The 21,317-nt window shown below is 36.0% G+C and overlaps 1 protein-coding gene across 1 annotated transcript in view; it reads left to right on the forward strand.

Annotated features, from left to right (window-relative positions):
* Nucleotides 1–20,902, forward strand: part of LOC121426128 (lanosterol synthase-like) — a 34,394-nt gene extending 13,492 nt beyond the window's left edge. Inside the window, exons 6-20 of the mRNA XM_041622296.1 lie at nt 2,438–2,534; nt 4,990–5,125; nt 6,240–6,348; nt 6,761–6,879; nt 8,273–8,370; nt 11,104–11,131; nt 11,915–12,088; nt 13,351–13,500; nt 14,268–14,364; nt 15,215–15,320; nt 16,547–16,612; nt 17,022–17,102; nt 18,228–18,398; nt 19,490–19,568; nt 20,379–20,902. Coding sequence (XP_041478230.1) covers nt 2,438–2,534; nt 4,990–5,125; nt 6,240–6,348; nt 6,761–6,879; nt 8,273–8,370; nt 11,104–11,131; nt 11,915–12,088; nt 13,351–13,500; nt 14,268–14,364; nt 15,215–15,320; nt 16,547–16,612; nt 17,022–17,102; nt 18,228–18,398; nt 19,490–19,568; nt 20,379–20,546 — 1,679 coding nt within the window. The 3' untranslated portion in view covers nt 20,547–20,902. The remainder of the gene's footprint in view (nt 1–2,437; nt 2,535–4,989; nt 5,126–6,239; nt 6,349–6,760; nt 6,880–8,272; nt 8,371–11,103; nt 11,132–11,914; nt 12,089–13,350; nt 13,501–14,267; nt 14,365–15,214; nt 15,321–16,546; nt 16,613–17,021; nt 17,103–18,227; nt 18,399–19,489; nt 19,569–20,378) is intronic.
* The last annotated feature ends 415 nt before the right edge of the window (nt 20,903–21,317 follow it).

The raw sequence follows: 21,317 nt of genomic DNA on the forward strand, positions 1-21,317 counted from the left end.
TAGGTCTAGGTATTACTCGAACATTCTGTGTCTGCATTTACAGAAATGAGCAGAAAGTTCACTTTTCTTTTGAGCAATGTTATTTCTTTGTTATACTCATAGCGAGAAAAGTCAGGGATCCTTTTTTGAAATTTGCAGAAATTTTAGTAGTAAAGTAGTGTGTATAAGAGATCACCATGAACACCAAACATTTTTTCAAATTCGGAAAAGAAAATTTTTTTTTTTCCTTCTGATTGATTAAATCAACCTTTTCATTTGCCATAAAGCTTGTATTCCAGGACATGACATAAACAAATTTGCAAGAAAACATAAACATTTCAGGTGAGAATGTACTGAGATTTGACAGAACATTTTGGATATTGCTTGAAGCAGCTACATGCCAAGTTCAAAATCACTATTTGTTCGGCCACCATTCATACCACTAGTGATTCACTACATGTAGGGTCTGAACAGCAAACTACCGTAAGCGGGCCGATGTGTGTTCAGAGCAGATTTGCATTTACACATATTCATTACAACAAAATAATGCGTGTTCATGTAGGTCCCAACAAGTCTCAACCGAGACCACACTTTGATTTGAGCAACTTTGGATGGGTTGCCATGTACCAGTAGATCAATTTTTTTTTTTTGGGGGGGGTACCCTGATAAGAACAGAGCTGGACCTCGAGGGGAAAAAGCTACTGAGGTATAAAGGGAGCCTGATTGGGATGCTGAATTGGATTTTAGTGTGAAATCCAAGGGCTTAGAAAAGGAAAGGCTAATGACTTGTAACTGTCTTGTTGTTATGTAATAGTAGCAGACTGCAAGAATCAGGTACTGACTGCGCCTTTCACCTTGTTGCTTTCCCTGGATTCCCGTGGTATGGTATATGATCAAATAGTTAGCAATGAAAAGGCGCTTACAAGATTCCAGCTAAAAGCATAGCTCTGAATTTTGATACAGTGCCTACATATACTGCCTTGGGAGGGTCCACATACAACAGTGTTCAGGAGAAAACCTATGCTTGTTGAGTTGAATTCCCAAGTTTCTCAAGGATTTGCTGATAGTCCATCTGAAGTGTGCAGCAACGTGATTGTGGTTTGGTACCAAAAAAGACATTGAAACTGCCATGTCCTATTTGGACAATGCCTAAAATATTAAAGGAGGATAATATTCTAATCCAATATTTCAAGAAAAAGGAGTCATACATGACATCATTGGCTACCAGACCATGCCAGATGATGTGAGTGACTATTGAGAATACCTTTCTTACAAGGAAAAATTATTCCATCCGTTGTGGATGCTGAACTTTCATATACAGATAGGGAGAAAGAGTTAAAGTTTTGAATGATATCAGGCCACAAAAAGAATGTTTGAGTTGATGTCAATGCCAAGACCTCATAACACCTCCTTCAAGTGCCCCCTCCTCCTCTAAAGAGGAGAGTGGTAGAAGCCCTAGTGTGACAATGTGGTATGGTACATGTAGAGGGAATGTGAGTTGATGGGCAAATATGACCATAAACCAAGAATAAAACATCAGGATGACATATCATGAACTTCAAAGAAAGCAGTTATTATGTAATTAAGCTTGTTTTTTGGTTAATGGTATTTTACTCTTCTACATCATGCAAAAAATACTTTCAATGTTGAGATAAATGTTGTATTTTTGCACTTGTCGTGTCACTCACGTTTTGGATGTCGTGTCACTCACGGTATATAGGAGGGTACCATTTTCCATAGAGAAGGTTTGATTGATTTTGACTATATGTGTTAGATAGGTACACTATTTATGTCCATTTACTGGTACTCACAATACTCCATGACAACTACTCGGGCACGAATCCAACCATATGTGTTAATGGTCAGAAACCCATGTCCGAAATTTGTCGTGTCACTCACGCACCGTTTTTTAATCATATCTACTAAACAAATTGTTGAATTCAAATCAAACTTGTAGTGGCCCATGCCAGTCCTACATTGTAGATAATATAGTAGTCATGATTGATTCATAACCTTTAAGTTTGAAGATATGAGCCCTTAAACCTCTCCGATTGTCGTGTCACTCACGTTTGAAAATGACCATGTATATGATATGTACATAAAACTGTAAAAATAGAGATATTGGCCCGTATCCTGAAGTCGGGTTTAACTTAAACTCAGGTTTAAAGTTGTGGTTTAAGTATGGATAGCCAATTGTTACATAAATCACTAACAGTAGAGATATCATATTTCAGCTCATTTGGCTCTCAAATCATTCATAATAGGAAGTATAAATAGATGATTGTTTTCACCATCGATGAATCAGGAAAGAGCACAGTAAACATTAGAAAAATACAATGTAATAAAAATTTTGATACTTTTGGCTTCCCATAATTTTAGCACAGAGTTAGACCATGGTCTAAGTTAAACCTGACTTCAGAATACAGGCCATTGACAGTGATAATTCTTTTGATTGTAGGTGGTGCAGAGAGTATTCCGTCTTGGGGTAAATTCTGGCTCTGCGTTCTCAATCTTTACCAGTGGGAAGGAATGCACTGTCTGTTTCCTGAAATATGGTGAGAATTAGAAATAACACAAAGAATTTATATTGACTGCGTATGTGTCTCAAGTCAAATGTCTGATTTGAGTCAGTTCATGGTTTCAATCCTGGATTAATATGTGGGCAGCTAAATATTATCAAACATCTCAAAAAGTATTTGTTATTTATTGGGCTGAAGAATCTGTTCAGCCCCAACCTGTTCAGTACAAATATGGTAGTTTTTCAGACCGTGTGATAATGAACAATGTTTAGTGGCATAAAAGAGTATGGTTGCAAAAACACTATGTAAGTGATGCATTTGCTACCTATGGGCATTAAATACACATTGAAACCATGATTAAAAAACCTCAATTCAAACTTTGACACATAGTGCCCACTAAACTGATGATAATGGTCATGTGCATGTTATAGGCCTGCTTCTAACATCAGAGCCATTTGATTAAAAAAAGAAAATACCACTTATGTGACAATATCTGTCAACGTGGATATAACATCTATGGTGCCGTTTCATATACCTACATGTTAGCTATTTGATGCTTAGAACACAATGTGTGTATGCTTTATACATAGAGAAAGAAGCTCATTGGGATATATGACCCTTCTTATCTAATCACTTCAAAATTAATTGAACTATTTGTGTAAACATGAACTATAGTATAGTCAAACTATTCAGAGGTATATCTACCAGGTTGAATGTTCAAGTGGCTCACAGTATTCACACTTTTCACGGTTAATGACTCTAGAAAGTTCACAGTAATTGATTCTTGGGTAACTGTTTTGAAAACTGGCATTGATGTCAAAAGCAATTAATTCAGGATTTCACTTGAAATCTTTATTTTATTTCTCTAAATTATGACAAAATTATATGGTAAATGCAATTGTGTGAGAGCTCCTCGAGTTTCATCCAGTTCTCTCACTTGCATTAGTCTGCAGGCACAGACCCTGATTTGAATTTTGATAAACCCTGAGCGAGAAGGCCTTCAGTACACAAGGCATGAGTAGGCTGCACATTCAGACCCTTACCTTGAGTGAAGGGTTTGCACAGCAGACTACACTTGCATGCTGAACCGTGGGGGGGGTTCAAAGATTTAAGTGTGACTTAAATCTTGCATAATGCTGACACGCACATGACATTTAACATACATTCTCATTGATTAATGCACAGTACAGGGTTCCCAGCCTATCAGGGAAAATTATTTTACTTTTTTCCAGTCAGGGAAAATCAAGGAATTTTTATTTAAAAAATAGCTCAAATCAGGGCAAAATGCCTCAAGTGAGGGAAAAATCAGGAAATTTTGATCGACCCAAAAGTAAAAAGCATGGTGTTCAGTCAGACTCTGTTATATTTTGTTGCATATCAAAACAACATCCATTGAATGACTGGTTATGGTGATACTAAATAGTTTTACATTATTGTTTTTATACTGAAAATACATGTAATTCACTGCAACATTTTCACCTCTGATGCACCTTTGAACATCATATTTTTGTTGGTTGCAATTTTTTACATGACAACCCAGTAGTACTTTATCATTACCACAAAACAAATTGAAGTTCCTTGTTTGTTTGGACAGCAGGTTGAAAAATGTTGTGAAAATGGCTGAATTTTCTAGCATGGAATCGCCCCTCTCGGATTTACGCCAGTGGTAAATTTGCAATTAATTGCAAGACATATGATTTTGGGACCTGAAATTGACTTGCAATCGATTGCAAGTTTCTTGGAACATTCCACAAGTCACTCTTAACTTTTTGTGAAATGGGTGCGTCGTGGTCTAGTGCTTCTGACTCTCCCCTTTCAAACAGAAGGTTGTGGGTTCGAATCCTAGCCATGGCGTGTTTTCCTTCAGCAAGAAATTTATCCACACTGTGCTGCACTCGACCCAGGTGAGGTGAATGGGTACCCGGCAGGATGAATTCCTTGAATGCACCAAGCACCTTTAGCAGCTGGAGCTACAGCCGGGGTAATATATAGTGCGCCACTGAATAGGCAACTAGATAGATCGGCTCCTCATAAATGCTGTATATTATTATTATTATTAAATACCCCGAGGATATGCATATGATTTTTTAACATAACAGTAACAATAATGGACCATTCCATAAAATATGTACCTCCGACTCATATATGTCGGACGTTCATGAATTTTTCTGTCTTTGATTCCTTGTTCTTTTGACAGTCTGTAGTGTTCTCAATGGACCATGACCTTGGGGGCGTTTCATGAAAGGTCTTGTCGGACGTTTTATCCGACAAGTCCCAGTTTATCCGACAGTTACCATAGGAACAGTTCCTCTAAGCCAATCAAAATCATAGAAAGATGTCAGATCTGACAACTTGTCGGATGAAAGTATTGATGAAACGCTCCCCTGGTCAGTTTATGAAGTAAAAGTGGATAAAAATGGGGGTCGGATGTACAGAAGGTTGATTGTATTACAGAATTGCCCTCATACTAAATTAATCTTACCTTTTCCAGGTTGTTTCCTCAGTGGTTTCCCGCCCACCCATCCAGTATCTGGTGTCATTGTCGTCAGGTCTACCTTCCTATGGGATTCTTCTATGGCATCAAGTTCCAGGCAGAAGAAAATGACCTTATCAGAGAACTCAGGAAGGTTAGACCCTCATGTAATACTTGTAGATTATTATTAATATATCACAATTAAAAAAAAAAATTTGGGGGGGCACTTATCATAATCTACTGCATAACTCTACAACATTGGACAAGTCTTGATATTGTGAATAGAGATTTTCCAGTGCTTTTTTTAGCGTTTTGGGGGCGAAATTGCTGGGCATGCAACCAAGCATGGTGGCTTGGCGGTGTAGCACTCGATAAATTTTCTTACTGTAATTTTTCCAAGCATCTAAGAACCATTTGTAATCCAGTCTTACAAAGGTTGATCCAATCAACCTGAACTATATGGAAATCCATCAATGTCATAATTTTTTCAACAGGAAATTTGCACATTGAACTTTGTGAAGAGAAGCACACTGAATGGTCAAGAACAATGAATGTATAAATATACATAATATCTAGAAAATAATGTGAATGAACATGCATTTTAGATGTTGACGTGCTGGCTTTCCATAGTTGTGGTTAATCGGATTAGTCGGGACCCGGAATTATGATGTCCAGGGCTAGTACTCAAATATATAGTTGATTTAAAAACTTTCCCAAGGTACCATTTACTTTGACTACCAAAACTAGCAAGATGTTTTGTCACAGTAAACATCTGAGTGAGATGCTCATATTTTAGATTAAAAGCATTGAATTTAATACTGTCTCAGAAATGTCCTGTATAACTTAATATATATATATTCACAATGTGTAATTGTCTAAGTTATTGAATCTGGAATATTAAATATAATAATCTGAATTTAAAGTTAAATACTACCTGTGGTTGATCTCAAAATAAATGTGAGCAGAATCTAATAAAATGATTACCCAAGTGTTTGTATGTATACATAAAAAATATGTGCCAAATGGCTCGAAATTGCCGAGAAATGAGCAAAATAAACATATAATTCCATAAAATGTCCCACATATGCCTTTCTGTGTTAGTTATCATCAGTTTTCCTCTAAGACTTCATGATTTCACAAAGATAATTTGATTTTGATGTACAAGATCTAGATCTATGATAATATGGTGATGATTAGCCTTGATGTTTGATAAAGACTCTCACAAAATAATTACTTTTATTTTACCTTTATGCTTTTTATTTGAACAGGAAATTTTCAAGGAAGACTTCTCCAGCATACATTGGCCATCACAGAGAAATAACATTTCCAAGTTTGATCTTTACACACCTCATAGTTGGATGTACAATATTGTCATGGGTTAGTCAGTATTATTGACCTTGATCTTTATAAACCTCTTAGCTGGTTGTACACAATTGTCATGGGTTAGTCAATACTATTGACCTTGGTCTTAATGTAGCTGTTAGTTGGATGTACAATATGGTCATGGGCAAGTTAATACTATTTACCTTGATCTTAATACACCTCTTACTTGGATGTACAATGTCGTGGGCAAGTTGATACTATTGACCTTGAGCTTTACACAGCTCATAGTTGAATGTCAACAGATTTAAAATTCTAAATTTACATAAAATTTGCTATATACAAATATACAAAATATGTATATATATTTTATTCAATGTGAATTTTAATCGATGAAGTTTGTTCTTACCAATTGTAGATTTTCTCACTCATTACCTTTGTGAATGCTTTGTATTTTTTTCTATTTCAGCCATCTTGGATTTTTACGAGACTTTCCACTCTACCTGGTTAAGAAAGAAGGCATTGGATCACTGTTATGATCACATCAAAGCTGATGATGAATTCACCAAAGGAATCAGTATTGGGCCAGTAAGTCAGAATTTTCATCACAAATTCATTATTATTATTAATATTAGTGTAAATGACGATATTTCATTTTATATCCTACGTGAATTCATTTCTGGATAGTGATTGGTTCAAATAACATCATGGGACCAAACATATTCCAGAAAGAAGAAATTTTGTTATGCCATGGCGTCAGCTGTGGAAAATTCAAGGGGGACTCTAGTGGCTTGTGGATAGAGCATAAACCATGAGAAATCTTGTTATACTCTTCAAAAAAAAAAATAGACATAAGCAAAATTAACAATCAGACAGAAAAAATGGATAATAAAGATATAAGAAGAGATGAGCAACTCTATAATAGAAACTTTTCTTATTCAAAATAGGCGTAACTCACTTTATACTAGAACAGGACTTGGTTATCCTGGGCCCTGTCTTACAAATAATTGTGATTGATCCGAGCAATCACAACTATGGACGTCCAGCAATTCAACATCTATTATGCATGTTTGTTCAAAATATCTTCTAACTATGACGTATATTCATGCATTCATTGTTTCCTTGAAAATTCACTGTGCTTCTCTTTGTTTGCAAAGGACATTGTGCAAATTTCCTGTAGAAAATTTCATGACACTGATGGATTTCCATAGAGTTGCGATTGATTGGATCAGTCGTAACTCTTCGTAAGAAGGGGTCTAGGACAGCTACTAGTAATTCAAGAAAGCACTGTTAGGTGTAAAACCACTAAAATGTACAATCTCTTTAAAGAGGGTGGATAGTTTTCGAGATTCTCAAAAATGCGTTTGTCTTCATTTCACTTCATTTATGAATAATATGATTGTGTTTGCCCTAAAAATGATATAACATGAAGCACAAGGACAGAAATTCTGTTTTGATGGTGAAATTAATCGATTTTATAAAAACACGGGTATCCCCACAGGGTTTTTTTTTCGTCGGCTCGGCGTGCCGCGGCGGTTTGTATTTGAATTCCTACGTAGCTCCCTCCAGGAGAATGAGTTTATTTCTCAGTCTTTATATCGAAATTTGACATTTTCAAGAAGCAATTTTGTCAATTTCACTTCCAGTTGTTACCAGTAATTGCTATTCAATGGTAAAGACTCATGCAACTGGAATTTTTTTAACGTTTACCAACACTATCCACGAGCTTTAAAAGAATGAACAAGTCAGAGATGCAGGATAAACTTTAACATATTCAGCATCACATACCCATTCTCCATTTTTTGAAAATGTGTGGGGAGCTCATTTTTTTTTCTTAGTTTGATATCTTCGACTAACCTAAAGATTCTCTAAACTTCCTCTACCTGGAGCTAAACTATGACCTTACCATCAAAGTTCAGAATTTTGATTTCAAACGTTTTAGCGATGCAGTGTGAACCTAGCTATTATTGTCTTTGTTTAGATCTCTAAAGTGATTCAGATGTTGGTGAGATGGCACGTGGATGGACCTGACTCAGAAGCGTTTAAGATGCACAAGGATCGTATCGCAGACTATTTGTGGTGAGAAATTCATAATGCTTTTTATTGTCTAACTTAAAGGTAAATGCCAGTTGTGGTAATGATATCAAAATGAGTTCGTACAGAATCCAATGAAATGGCCACCAAAGTGTCTGTTTGCATAAATAGAAAATATGTGCCAAAGGATTCTGGAAGGAATTGGGTAATTGCTGAGAAAATAGCAAATAAGCACAGTATTTGGGTCAAGCGTCAGGCCGACATTCAAAGCAATAATAATACACTGTCCCACGTGCGCTTATCTGTGTTGGTGATCTTCAGTGTGAACATTTTTCAGCGTAGATTTCAAGATTTCACAAGTCCAGTATATGTAACTGTACCAGATCTAGATCCTCGATGATATACTGACAATTAAGCCTGGTTTTACAGACTTTCTCATGAAATCAGTGTTTACTGCAACTACTTGCATTTCTCTTTAATGGAAATTCATTTTGTTTACATGCAAACATACAAAATGCAACACATAAAAGGAAATATACGAAATGAAGGAGAGACAAATACAAACTATTGGCTTGCACATAATACATTCATTCTTATACATAACTCGATTTAAAAGAGTATAACGAGATCATTGTTAAAATAAGAACAACAAATTGAAACATATTTGGTGTAATTATCATTATCATCATTTTAGAACTGTTAAATGAGTAAAAGTATCAGGTCATTTTATTTTATTTATTTACTACTTGAAGCATAATTCACATATAAAAATTCACAACTCTACATTGACCATTGACCATGTTGTTGATACTATTATTATTATAATCATTATAGTTGCTGTTATTATTATCATTTTATCATTATTATCATTACTGTTATTTTTATTATTACTATTAATATTACTACTGCTATCATTACTCTTTACATTTGTGGCAGTTATTGTATTTTTATCTTGGATTTATCAACATCCCCTTTTGAAATGGTAGTTTCAATTTTCATGGTTAGTGTCAATACATCAGAATTAATGTTGCTGCATAAACACACAGAAAACGGTTTGCATCAGTGTACTTAAAGGCCAAGTCCACCTCATAAAAATTTTGATTTGAATCAACAGAGAAAAATTGAGAAAAGCATAGTGCTGAAAATTTCATCAAAATCGGATGTAAAATAAGAAAGTTATGACATTCTAAAGTTTTGCTGATTTTGTTCAAAATAGTTATATGCACAATTTAGTCACATGCAAATGAGAGAATCGATGATGTCCATCACTCACTATTTCTTTTGTTTTTATTGTTTGAATTATGCAATATTTCAATTTTTACAGATTTGACAATAAGGACCGACAAGACTAATCCATATAATGTTAAAAAATTCCACATGTTCAGGGATAAATTAAACTTTGTTTCACAGGACAATGAGGAGTAAATTAGAATATATCATATTTCATATAATAAAATGCAAAAGAAAAAGTGAGTGATTGATGTCATCAGTTCCCTCATTTGCATACCGACCGGGATGTGCATATAACTACTATGTGAAATTAAGCAAAACTTAAAAATGTCATAACTTTCTTATTTTACATCCAATGTTGATGAATTTTTAGGTGTTCGCTTGTTGCATTTTTCTCTTTTAATCAAAATCGACATTTTGTTGGGGTGGACTTGTCATTTAAGAAGTGATTACTAAGCGGCTTGTAAGGAACTTTCCCCCATAATGCTTCAGAAGCACTCGAAAAGCAAATAGGAGGCTGTGAACTTACCATATGGTCCAATGTAAACTATAATACAATGAAGCTGGGCTGGTGATTTCAAAAAGTATTCCTGGATAAAATCCCCCATTTCCGAGTAGGCCTATACTTGATTTTATTTTTTAAGTACAAAGGTATGATGTCTGATTAAATCGTCAAGTATCATGATTGAGATAGATATGTTTGACATGCTGAAATCAAATGGGTTATGAATGTGTCTAGTTGAGTTTTGAAAGCAAAAGAGAGGGTAAGGAATTAACTCTTTGTTAGCTGGACCATGAACCCCCTGCTGGATTATTTTGAAATTGAAATTGAAACTTTATTTACCACAATCACCATAAAAAACATACAAATCAAGAAGAATAAATATTTCAATAAAATACATTATAACAAAAGTGAGTATATTTAAGAATAGTGGAAGGAACACTGATAAGTTACAAGGAACTTATAAGTTAATGATTGGTTTCCCTCTCAGGGAGGGAAACAATGTATTGTTTGTTTGAGCATGAAACTGAGAGTGCATTGGTGAGAAGTGTGCACGGAAAGGGTTACGAAGTAAATTACAATATATTTTATTTTCTCATTTTTTTGTTACTAACAGAATATCTCTTTGCCCGCTTTGTTTGACTAGAGTCACATACAGCAGACTGCCAAGTTTTGACTGAAGTCACATGCTATTCACAATACACACACAGTGCATTAAGTCTATTGTTCATACACACAATACATAATAGTGATGTGAGCATCACATTGTACTGTGTACAAACAAAGCTTTTCTTTAAAATAAGCCAATCAAAAGCTATTATGAGCTGAATTAGCATGTAAAATGTCTCGAAGGTTGCACCTTGAAATTAATGTGGTGCAGTAGTGATTCTGTCTGTGGCGGGCAGAGAGTTAAAGGTAGAAAATTGGATGAAGGCATATGTCCAAGAGGTAAAATGGATAAACTGTTCTGAAGATCAGTTTGATTTTTTCTTTGTTCTCATTGATATTTATGATTGTGTCTTTTATTATTTTTTTTATTTATATAGGATTGGTCTAGATGGCATGAAAATGCAGGTGAGTGGTTCCCAGTGTTTTGTCAAAGAAAGTTTCTAGTCAATTTGGTTTAAACTTCTCATTATTACAAATACACAATGCAAAGTCAACATAGCAAACACAAACAACAATAAAAAATGTGAAGGTGAGAATAAAAATGGAAATAAAAACAGTCTGAGTTCCAACTCTTTACTTGTTTTTAGCTACTTTTTGTTATATTTTGATTGTGAGGCCATTTGATCCTTTGCAGTAGATCGTGTTTCATGATATATTCTTCCTAAATATGAAAAGGGGCATCAGGTCTAGTGATTCTGACTCTTGTCCTTTTATCAGAGGGTTGTGGGCTCAAATCCAAGGCATAGTGTGTATTCCTTCTGCAAGAAATTTACTCATATTTTGCTGCACTCAACCCAGGTGAGGTAAATGTGTACCTGACATGATTAATTCCTGGAACGCACTGAGCTGGAAACAGCTAGCTTGAGCTCGAGCTGGGGTGATAATAATAGCGCTCGTTCGAGCACTATGACACTAAACGTCAAAACCCTCATATATGAGTCACAGATTTGGCAGTGAACGAGAGGGCTCGTCACAGATTACTTCGCGCATGCGCAGAGCTCCCAAAATTCTGAAATCTTGTACGTCCACATGGCTCGTCGCAGAAAACCGAAGGTCTCTGGTATTGCGCCTTGGAAACATATCTCTAGGTAGATAGTGCTATATACATGTAAATGCCTATAGATTATTATTATCACAGTTTGCATTGATTATTGTAATGTTTCAACAACTTTCATTTAACGGTTTAAGGGAACCAATGGCTCTCAGCTATGGGATACAGCCTTTGCTATACAAGCTTTCCTCGAGGCTGGAGCCGTTCCTGATTTCAAGGACACCTTACTCAGCGCTCATGACTTCTTGAAGAACACGCAGATCCCAGACAACCCACCAAACTACCAGAAATACTATCGCCAGATGAACAAGGTACATCGGGGAGACAAGGGAGCCATTTACTTCGTTTATTAGCTATTTTCTGCAGTAAAAAGTGGGTTTTAAAACATATTTCAGAGGATTTTGCCAGTTGATAAACACAAATGTGTATTGATTAATCAAGGGGTTTCGGAAGCCTTTTTGAATGCTGCAAATTTTTGCGATTGGAAGCATTTCTCGAAACTCCATTCTGATTCGATCACGTCCTCGAAGATATGATTTCAGAGAGAATGCTTTGGTCACAGTATGCAGTCACATATAGCTAAATGTTAATGGCCCTTCCTTTCGTCAAATGGTGCAACTTAGCTTTCGGACTCTGCAATAAGTTGATAAACACAGCCTTTTTTTTGTTAACATGTTTGTAGACGGGAATGGATACCATGCTTTTATCCAAGAATTTTTTTTCAAAAAATCATACAAAAACGCATGTGAATGGAAAGAGAAAATTTCTACACATAATGTACCCATCTCTATTTTATTGGTATATTTATGTTATTGCTGAAATAAATTGATAGGGAAATAATCATGAGAAAAGTTGAATCAGCAATGTGATGGAAACACACAAAAAAAAATTTAATCTGAAAGAATGTACAGGTACTCTACGTAAATTGGTCTTCCATAGGTTGAATATTTGCCCAAGTTGTAGCAAAACATGTGATGTGTACACTGGGACACCAATTTTCAGACCTTTTCTACTTGTTTTGAGCGATAGAAAATGCTCTTTTCATGTGGCAAAGCTTTTATTCTAGGTGATTTTAAGGTTCTTTTATCAAGCATTATTCTAAGTCGAATTTCTCATGAGAACAGATTTCTCATAAGAACATGAGATTACAACTACGATCGATTACGGTCATATACATAGTCACCCATATTTTTATACCAAGTTAAGCTCCAAATATCCTCCGATTTTATGAAGAAAAACAAAATTCATACTTATAATAATTGAATCAAAGAAGAGGCCAATGCTTTCTTATTGGATTCAAAAATATTTTGTGTGGAATTATTATTTTGCTTAATCACTAAGACACTAACCAATAAAAATGTTTGTTATTTTGTCTATAAATATATGCCGTCCCAATCGAAATCAATTTGTGACTATTGGCACTTGTGCCTAGCATTTTATCCCGAACAGATTTCTCCTAAATTGAACATGTTTCTGTGATTTGAAAAAAAAAAAAGACTTACACGTAAGCAGAGTTACCAGTATCTGTGTATACTTAGTATAAAATACATATATTTTGTTTTTCATTACTTAGGGAGGCTACCCATTTTCCACAAAGGACTGTGGGTGGATTGTGTCCGACTGTACGGCAGAAGGTCTTAAGTCCGCTATGATGCTGGAGGAGATGTGCCCTTACATCTCTGATCATATCGGCAAAGAGAGACATTGCCAGGCAGTGGATGTCGTAAGTACATTGTTTAAGTTTCATGACATTTTTATGACATATCACCTGGGCCCTGTTACACAGAGCTTAGCGATTATTGCTCATTTGAAAGAACAATTCTGATTGGTTCCTAGTCGGTCTACTGAGTGAATTGTGCATGCAACGATGATCTTGATAGGCCATATCGCTAACCTTTGTGTTACGGGGCTCAGAAAGTGGTGGTATTCCTAGTTACGATTTTTGGACTGATATTTTTTTTCCCTTCAGTACACAAAATATAATAGTGTTTTACTCCGTTACTCAGAGTCATGTCTGTTTCTTTCCACATATTTATTAGAGAAGTATTTCATTAGATTAATTTGAATTTGATCTACAGTACTATCTTCTAGCTGTTATGTGCAGCAGTGTGTGATTTGCTTAAAGATATGACATCGCGAATGATGTGCAGTTTTTCTTTACCCATTGATTTTCAGATGGATTAACACTTGTGAGAAAAAACCCCTATATTTTGGCAGAAATTATATTATTATCAATGTCAATTATTTCTTGTTAGGGTTACTTTGTTCGCCAGCAGGTACTAGGTTAGGAGACAGACATTTTTCCTCTATTATAATGCGCTTTTTCTTGTACTTATCTTTACTTTTTGTTTTTGCTGTTTTTAAGTACCCTTAGCATTAAATAAAAATTGAAAAGATGCTCTATAGGTCCTATGTATTATTCTGATTAAATGTATTTTGTTTCATACGTTCATTTTTATAATAATATATGACATATATTTTGTATTTTAGTTGATTGATATGCGTAATCCAGACGGTGGTTTTGCTACATACGAGACGACCAGAGGAGGATACATCTTAGAGAAACTAAATCCATCTGAAGTATTCGGTAAGAGAGTTGTATCCCTCATGACTTGTGTGGGAAGACCTACATGTATGTAATATTAAATCAAGTTTAATTAGGTTACAAGCACAAAGGAAGACTGACCAATAATAATTTAAATTTTTAGTGAGACTGAGCTTAGGAAATGTTTATCATCACCATCGTCATCAACATAATTATCATCATTCTCATCGTCATCAGCATCATCATCATCATCATTGTCATCAGCATCATCATCATCATCGTCATAATTGTCGTTGTCATCATCATCAACATCATCACCATCATCATCATCATCATTATCATCATCATCATTGTCATCATCATCAACATCATCACCATCATCATCATTATCATCATCATCATTGTCATCATCATCAACATCATCATCATCATTATCATCATTGTGATCATCATCAACATCATCACCATCATCATCATCATCAACATCACCATCATCACCATCATCACCATCATCACCATCATCATCATCACCATCATCATCATCATCATTATCATCATCATCACCATCATCATCATCATTATCATTATCATCATCATCATTACCATCATCATCATCATTTGTCATCATCATTGTCATCAGCATCATGATGATCTATATCAGCGTTATCTTCATCATTATCCTGCCTGCAATTGAACCCTTTAATTCTTATTTGACTGATTAAAATCATTAGATTTGATTTTTACAAGTTGTTAGATTAAAGCTGCACCAATAATGTGAGAAATAGATCATAATATTAGAGATAATGATCAACCAAGTCTATTTATTATGTCTTTTTAAATTTACAAAATGCTTTTAATACCTAACTTATTTTTATACTCCTTTCCTCCAAAGGTGATATCATGATAGATTATACCTACGTGGAATGCACCGTTGCCGTTCTCCTTGCCCTTAAACACTTCCACACACAATATCCTGAATACAGGACGGATGAGATCAGGTAAAACATGTTATACAACTCCCAAGAATGTCCTGTAATCTGATTGGTCCAAATCAGATCACATGATATTCAGCGAATTGCACTATTGCATCCAAAATGCACTATCCTGCACTCTGATGACATACCAAATGCACTATCCTGCACTCTGACATCAGAGTGCAGGATAGTGTGAGTTCTGGAATTATCTAGAATTAGAATTATTTAGAATTTAGATCAAATAAAGCATTCAGGGCAACTGAGTAATTTGAGTGAGGGGGGGGGTGTATAAAACAAACAACACACGCATTCTTGTGCATAGAGGACCTAAATAATGAACTCTGTGCTCGACTCGCCAATGGATATACCGCACTCGGTCCTGTGGACCTTGGTGCGGTATATCCATTGGCTCTTCTCACACATCGTTCATTATTTGGCCCTGCATGCACGCGCTTACATGCATTATTTGTATGACATTATTATTATTTATTTCGGCAATGAAAAGTATAAGAAATTGGTTCAGTGTAGTACAACACATAATAAACATAACAGAGTATAGATTGAACACCCACTGGACTGCCAGGGTCAAATAAAGTTAACTGAATTACTGTAGTCAATAAAGACCATTTGACCCTATCCAGTGGGTGCAAATCCATTATCAATGTTTTTGTCTTGCCCTCATTGCAGAAGCAAGACAGAGGCACAGCTTTTCTGACAGCAATGGCGTTATTGTCCTCAAGGGCGGCAGAAGCGGGGGGACAGATCCCCTCAAAATTTGAGGTTGGGGGACAGTCCCCCCTAAATTTTTAGTTGATACCCTTTTTTTTGGCTTGTCAATTTTGTTTCCTGCTTCCCCCCTAAATAATTCTGGTAGATCCCCCTTAAAATGTCTCTTGTCCCCCCCTTGACAAGCAAAAAAAAAAGTTTTCAAAAAAAATTGGAGGTCGTTTTGTATCAAAAATTTTTTACCAGCCCCTCCCCCCCCCCAAAAAAGGGTTCAAACAAATTTTAGGGGGGTTTTGAACCTCTGTAGTCACCTCCCTTGTTTTGTACCAAAAAATTTGACCAGCCCTCCCCCTAAAAAAAGGGTTCAAACAAATGTTAGGGGGGTTTGAACCTCTGTAACCACCTCACTGCGTAGAAAAAGGGTTCCAAAAAATCTTGGGGGGGGGTTGAAACCCTGTGTCACGATTGGTTGTTTTCTAAAGTGGGATTATTTTGATTTTTATGAATTTTCATTTTGGTTTCAGATCGGTCATGGACCAAGCGTTCGACTACGTCAAAGGAATGCAGAAACCAGATGGATCATGGGAAGGGTAATTGTTTAACTATAATAGTAATAGACAAACATTATAAAATGTTATACATACGCCATGGATCATCACTGTAGGTTTCACGTTTATTGATATAGGCCGTGTGTCTGCATTGCTCATGAAGACTCCAGAAACCTATATATTTTTCATAGATCTTTCAGATCTGTTAGACACTAACTAGAATAATAATATGCTATTTACCTTGTATATAATAAACCAATTCTCACACGATTGTTTAATAAACAGAGACTTCATAAATATTATTTTGGTTGACAGCTGTGCAATATGGTGCTATTTGTATATTTATCCCTGCTAAACTCTATTTTTAACTGCACATGTGTAAATTCAATCTATATTTGTGTATATTCTGTTGATTTTTTTACAAGCTCTGATGCATATCGATTGTTTTCAGGTCGTGGGGAGTCTGTTTCACATACGCTGCCTGGTTTGGACTCGAGGGATTCGGCTGTATGGGACTCAGATATGATAAAGAGTAAGATCACTATTAATTACTTCATTTTAAATGAATAGACCTGGTGCATTGACGTCATCGTGTAGCCATCTTAGAGGCTGATGCCATTCCCTTGCATGCGTTGATGATCTGCAGCTGGCGCATCTCTGACAACTCCATTTATGTGTATTCCTATATCCTCTGAGGGAGGGCGCTATGAGATTATGATGTCACATGTATAAGGTCTATAGATGCTTGATAGGAAATGAAGTTGAATCTGCTGAAGTCAATTCTCTTCAGTCAAAAAAATAACTTGGGCAGAGTTTGACTTTCTAAAGAATAAATCAAAACTAGTTAATGTAATTTTCTTCAACTTTCTTTGATGATTTTTTGTTCATTACACATGTTTTGTATATTCTGTGGACCATTTCATAGAGTTACGTATGGTAGGTTTGGCATTATGGCAACTACCGTGGTTTCCATGGTAATTACAAATTCACCATACTGTATGAGTCCAAAACCACTTGATATTTCCTCAAGTTATTTGCATTGAAAAGGGATTTGCACATATATTTACTAAATCAAGAAGGATTATGACATCATTGGCATCAGGATCCTCTAATAAAATCACTAATTATCTTTTTGCATGAATAAAAAATATGTGCCAAAATATTCTGGAAGAAATTGTTGAATTGTGGAGAAATTTCCAAAATCAGCATGGGATTGGAGTCAAATGCTGTCTATTTTTTCCAAGCAGTAATAATACCTTGTCCCACATGTGCATATCTGTGTTGGTGGTCAACGGTGTGATCATATTTTAGCTTAGATTTCATGATTTCACACGATTCAGTTACTGTAAGTGTACCAGAGGCCTGTTGCATAAAAGATACCATTATGGTAACTTTGCCATCCAGTGGCAACTACCATGGTAACGATGATTAACAGCCAATCGGAATCGAGGATTTCATGCAAGTAACCATTGGATGGCAAAGTTACCGTAATGGTAACTTGTATGAAACGGACCCCTGATCTAGATCTGCAATGATATAGTAACAATAATTTTTTTATTTTCAGACTTTCTTTTGAAATCATTGTTGACTACTTTGAATTTTAAGAGTAGAAATATAATTTCTATATTTTGTCTTTTTTTTCTCTTTACCCTGATAGTCTGGCAAGTGCAGAGGTGAAGAAGGCCTGTCAGTTCTTGATCTCAAAACAGATGGATGATGGAGGATGGGGAGAAAAGTTTGAGTCGTGCGAGGAGCGCCGCTACGTCCAGTGTGAGAAGTCGCAGGTTATCAATACTTGCTGGGCGTTGCTCGGACTGATGGCTGTCAGGTACATATATGAATACTCTGACTGATATATGTTATAAACTACTGAAATCCTCGCATCTGATTGGTCAAAAGGAAGATTCACATTGGAAGGACACTTTATGACAGTGTTGGCATTCATTCGACCTTTGTATCAGTCGGTTTGGGGTCAACATGAATTTTCAGATTTTTTGCAGAAAATGGCAGTCCAATTTCTTATGTTGCAAAATCATTAGTGCAATCATTTTTTTTGTGGTAAATGTTTGTAAAGATTTGAAATACCAACATAAATTACAAAATGTGCTTTGGTACTTAAACAGGTCCACTTTTCATTCTTTACCTACCTGGAAGCATGTATGTCTCGTGGTTCTTACTCGTGCGAAAGGCAAAGGGCTGTGGGTTCAAATCCCAGCCATGGCGTACATGTAGTTTCTTTCTGCAAGAAATTCATCCACATTGTTCTGCACCTGACCCAGGTGAAGTAAATCAGTATCTGGCAGGAGTATTTGTTCCATGAAATATGTCGAGGAATGGCGTAATGGGGGGCTATCAAAGCCAGGCTTATCATCACAACAATGCCTTGAGAACTCTAGAGTGGATTTGTGCACCTTGTAACTTATGTTATCATTATTACACTGTATCATGATTAATTACATGCATCGGACAAGGCTGTGTGTGTACAATTTTCTCGCATTTCTGTGACCATCTGAGAGGACTGCAAGGAACCTTCATAAATATTGTTGACCAGGTGGGTGTTTCATAAAGCTGTTTGTTAGTAAAGAGTGACTTTGAGAATGACTGGTGATCCTTTCTTGTGTGGTAAATGGTATGTTCATTGGCGATGGTAAAGCGCGTAAGAAAGGTTCCCCAGTCAATCTTAAAGTCACTCTTAACTTACGAACAGCTTTATGAAACAACTTACTGCCTACACTACATTTGCAATCATTTGATGAGCTGTAACATTGCAATGAATGTAGATTTTTTGGGGGGCTGTTTTTATTTTCCAGGGCATTTTGAGCATTTCGAGGGCAATATTGTCCCGAGCCCTCATGTAATTTTCCCCCCTGCCCTACACCTAGATGATAAAATACTCCTGTCTGTATCATGGTTCTTTAGGTACCCAGACCGTAAGGTGATAGATCGTGGTATCCAGCTCATAATGTCAAGACAGTGTGAGAATGGAGATTGGCCTCAGGTAAGTAGTAGCAATTTACCCTCCAGAATCCATAATTTTGACCCTCAAACACCATTTATCGCAGAGGCGCGATAGCTCAGTCGGTTGATCGAACGGGGGTTTCGGATTCCAGTGACCCGGGTTCGATTCCCGCTTGGTGCGCTAGTGGTATTAAGGCATTTATCCTCTTTACAAGGTCCCTTGGAGAGTACCTTAAGCTGTCGGTCCTCTTTTGCTTGCCTACAAGCAATCTTGCTTTCCGTTGGGGCCACTGTGCCCACATCCTTGTCATGATGAAAAAAAATGAGTTGGTCTTATCAAGGTCACACCAAACACTATGAATGGGACTGCACAACATATTTTGTGTGAAAATCCCTCTCGACTACACGGCACCTATGAACTTTTTAAAATTTTAAAATAATAATAGAAATATAATATTCTTTGGCAAGAGTACCCAAAAACTAAAAATGTTCAAAATATACTGGCCCAAATTCACGAACGTGGATGGCTTATAAAGCCAATTGACTACACAGATTTTTATTCTGGTACATGATTGTGCTTTCTTCAGAACTTACTCTGCACTTTTGGCAAAGAATCCATGGTTTTGTGCCCCCCTCCTAGTTCTTCTTCTTGAAATAGTACAGGCCACCTTCTCTGGTGTATTGTTGTACTGGTGATGTGCAGTGTGCAAGTACATCATCCGACATATAGTTTTAACCTATTTATTAAAACAGTTATAACCTACTTTGTGAATATTGGCCATTGTGTTTTCATCACTACTCCTTCAACTCTTCAATGTTTGATGAATGATTTATTTTCTTGATTTCTTAGGAGAACATCATGGGTGTCTTCAATAAGTCCTGTGCCATCAGCTACACCAGTTATCGTAACATCTTCCCCATCTGGACTCTTGGACGCTACGCTAAGCTCTATCCCAACGACGCCTCTCCGTCAGAAGACAAGTCTGACAGTAACAGTTCAGACTGGGAAAAATTGTAATCGTGTTATTGAGAAATAAATTGATAATTCCATAAAATATTCAGCAATTTTATATGTCTGACCCACATTTTCTTAATTTTTCCATGACTGAGCTCAAGCCTTGAGAATTTGAGAACATTTCATATGTTTTTTATGAATAAGAAAACAGAAACAAATCATTTAAGGAAGGAGGCAAATTAGGGGTCAGATTTCACATTGTATAGAATTTCTCTGTTTGGTTTGATTTGCTGATTTTGTTTTGTGGAATCAAGGTAAATTTTGATTTGATGAAAATTCAAGCATTCAGAGCCAAGTCTTGCAAAAAATATTACAATAGAACTTTGTTTGCCATTAATCTAATGATTTGTTAATACAGGGGGTGCTTCTCAAAAAATTAAGTTGATAGGATAATTGGAATTCATTGTCTCTCTATTATTATGAGTTTATCTATAAAATGGAAGAGTATCGTGTATGTAGTAACTTATGGTATCAGGGTTCACATAAATGATTGCACAGAACAGCTAATAGGCAAATAGCATACATTAACGTAAAAAGGAATCTCATTCTCGAGATACCTTCACGGGTAAAGGGTCAAATTAAAGAAGGTCTTTAATTGCTGGAAATAATTTATGGGCTTTACAATGCATCGACTAAGCACGTAATCGACTCCAGCACAAGGGGACTATATACCATACATGCTGCTGCTGATGATAATGAGTAGCATAGCTATAGTATACAAAAATGGCAGGCTTTGAGTGAGGATAGTGGGAATTATTTATTTTAGGTTGGACT

The sequence above is a fragment of the Lytechinus variegatus genome, chromosome 13 (assembly GCF_018143015.1).
Source record: "Lytechinus variegatus isolate NC3 chromosome 13, Lvar_3.0, whole genome shotgun sequence".
NCBI classification, from domain to species: Eukaryota; Metazoa; Echinodermata; class Echinoidea; order Temnopleuroida; family Toxopneustidae; genus Lytechinus; species Lytechinus variegatus.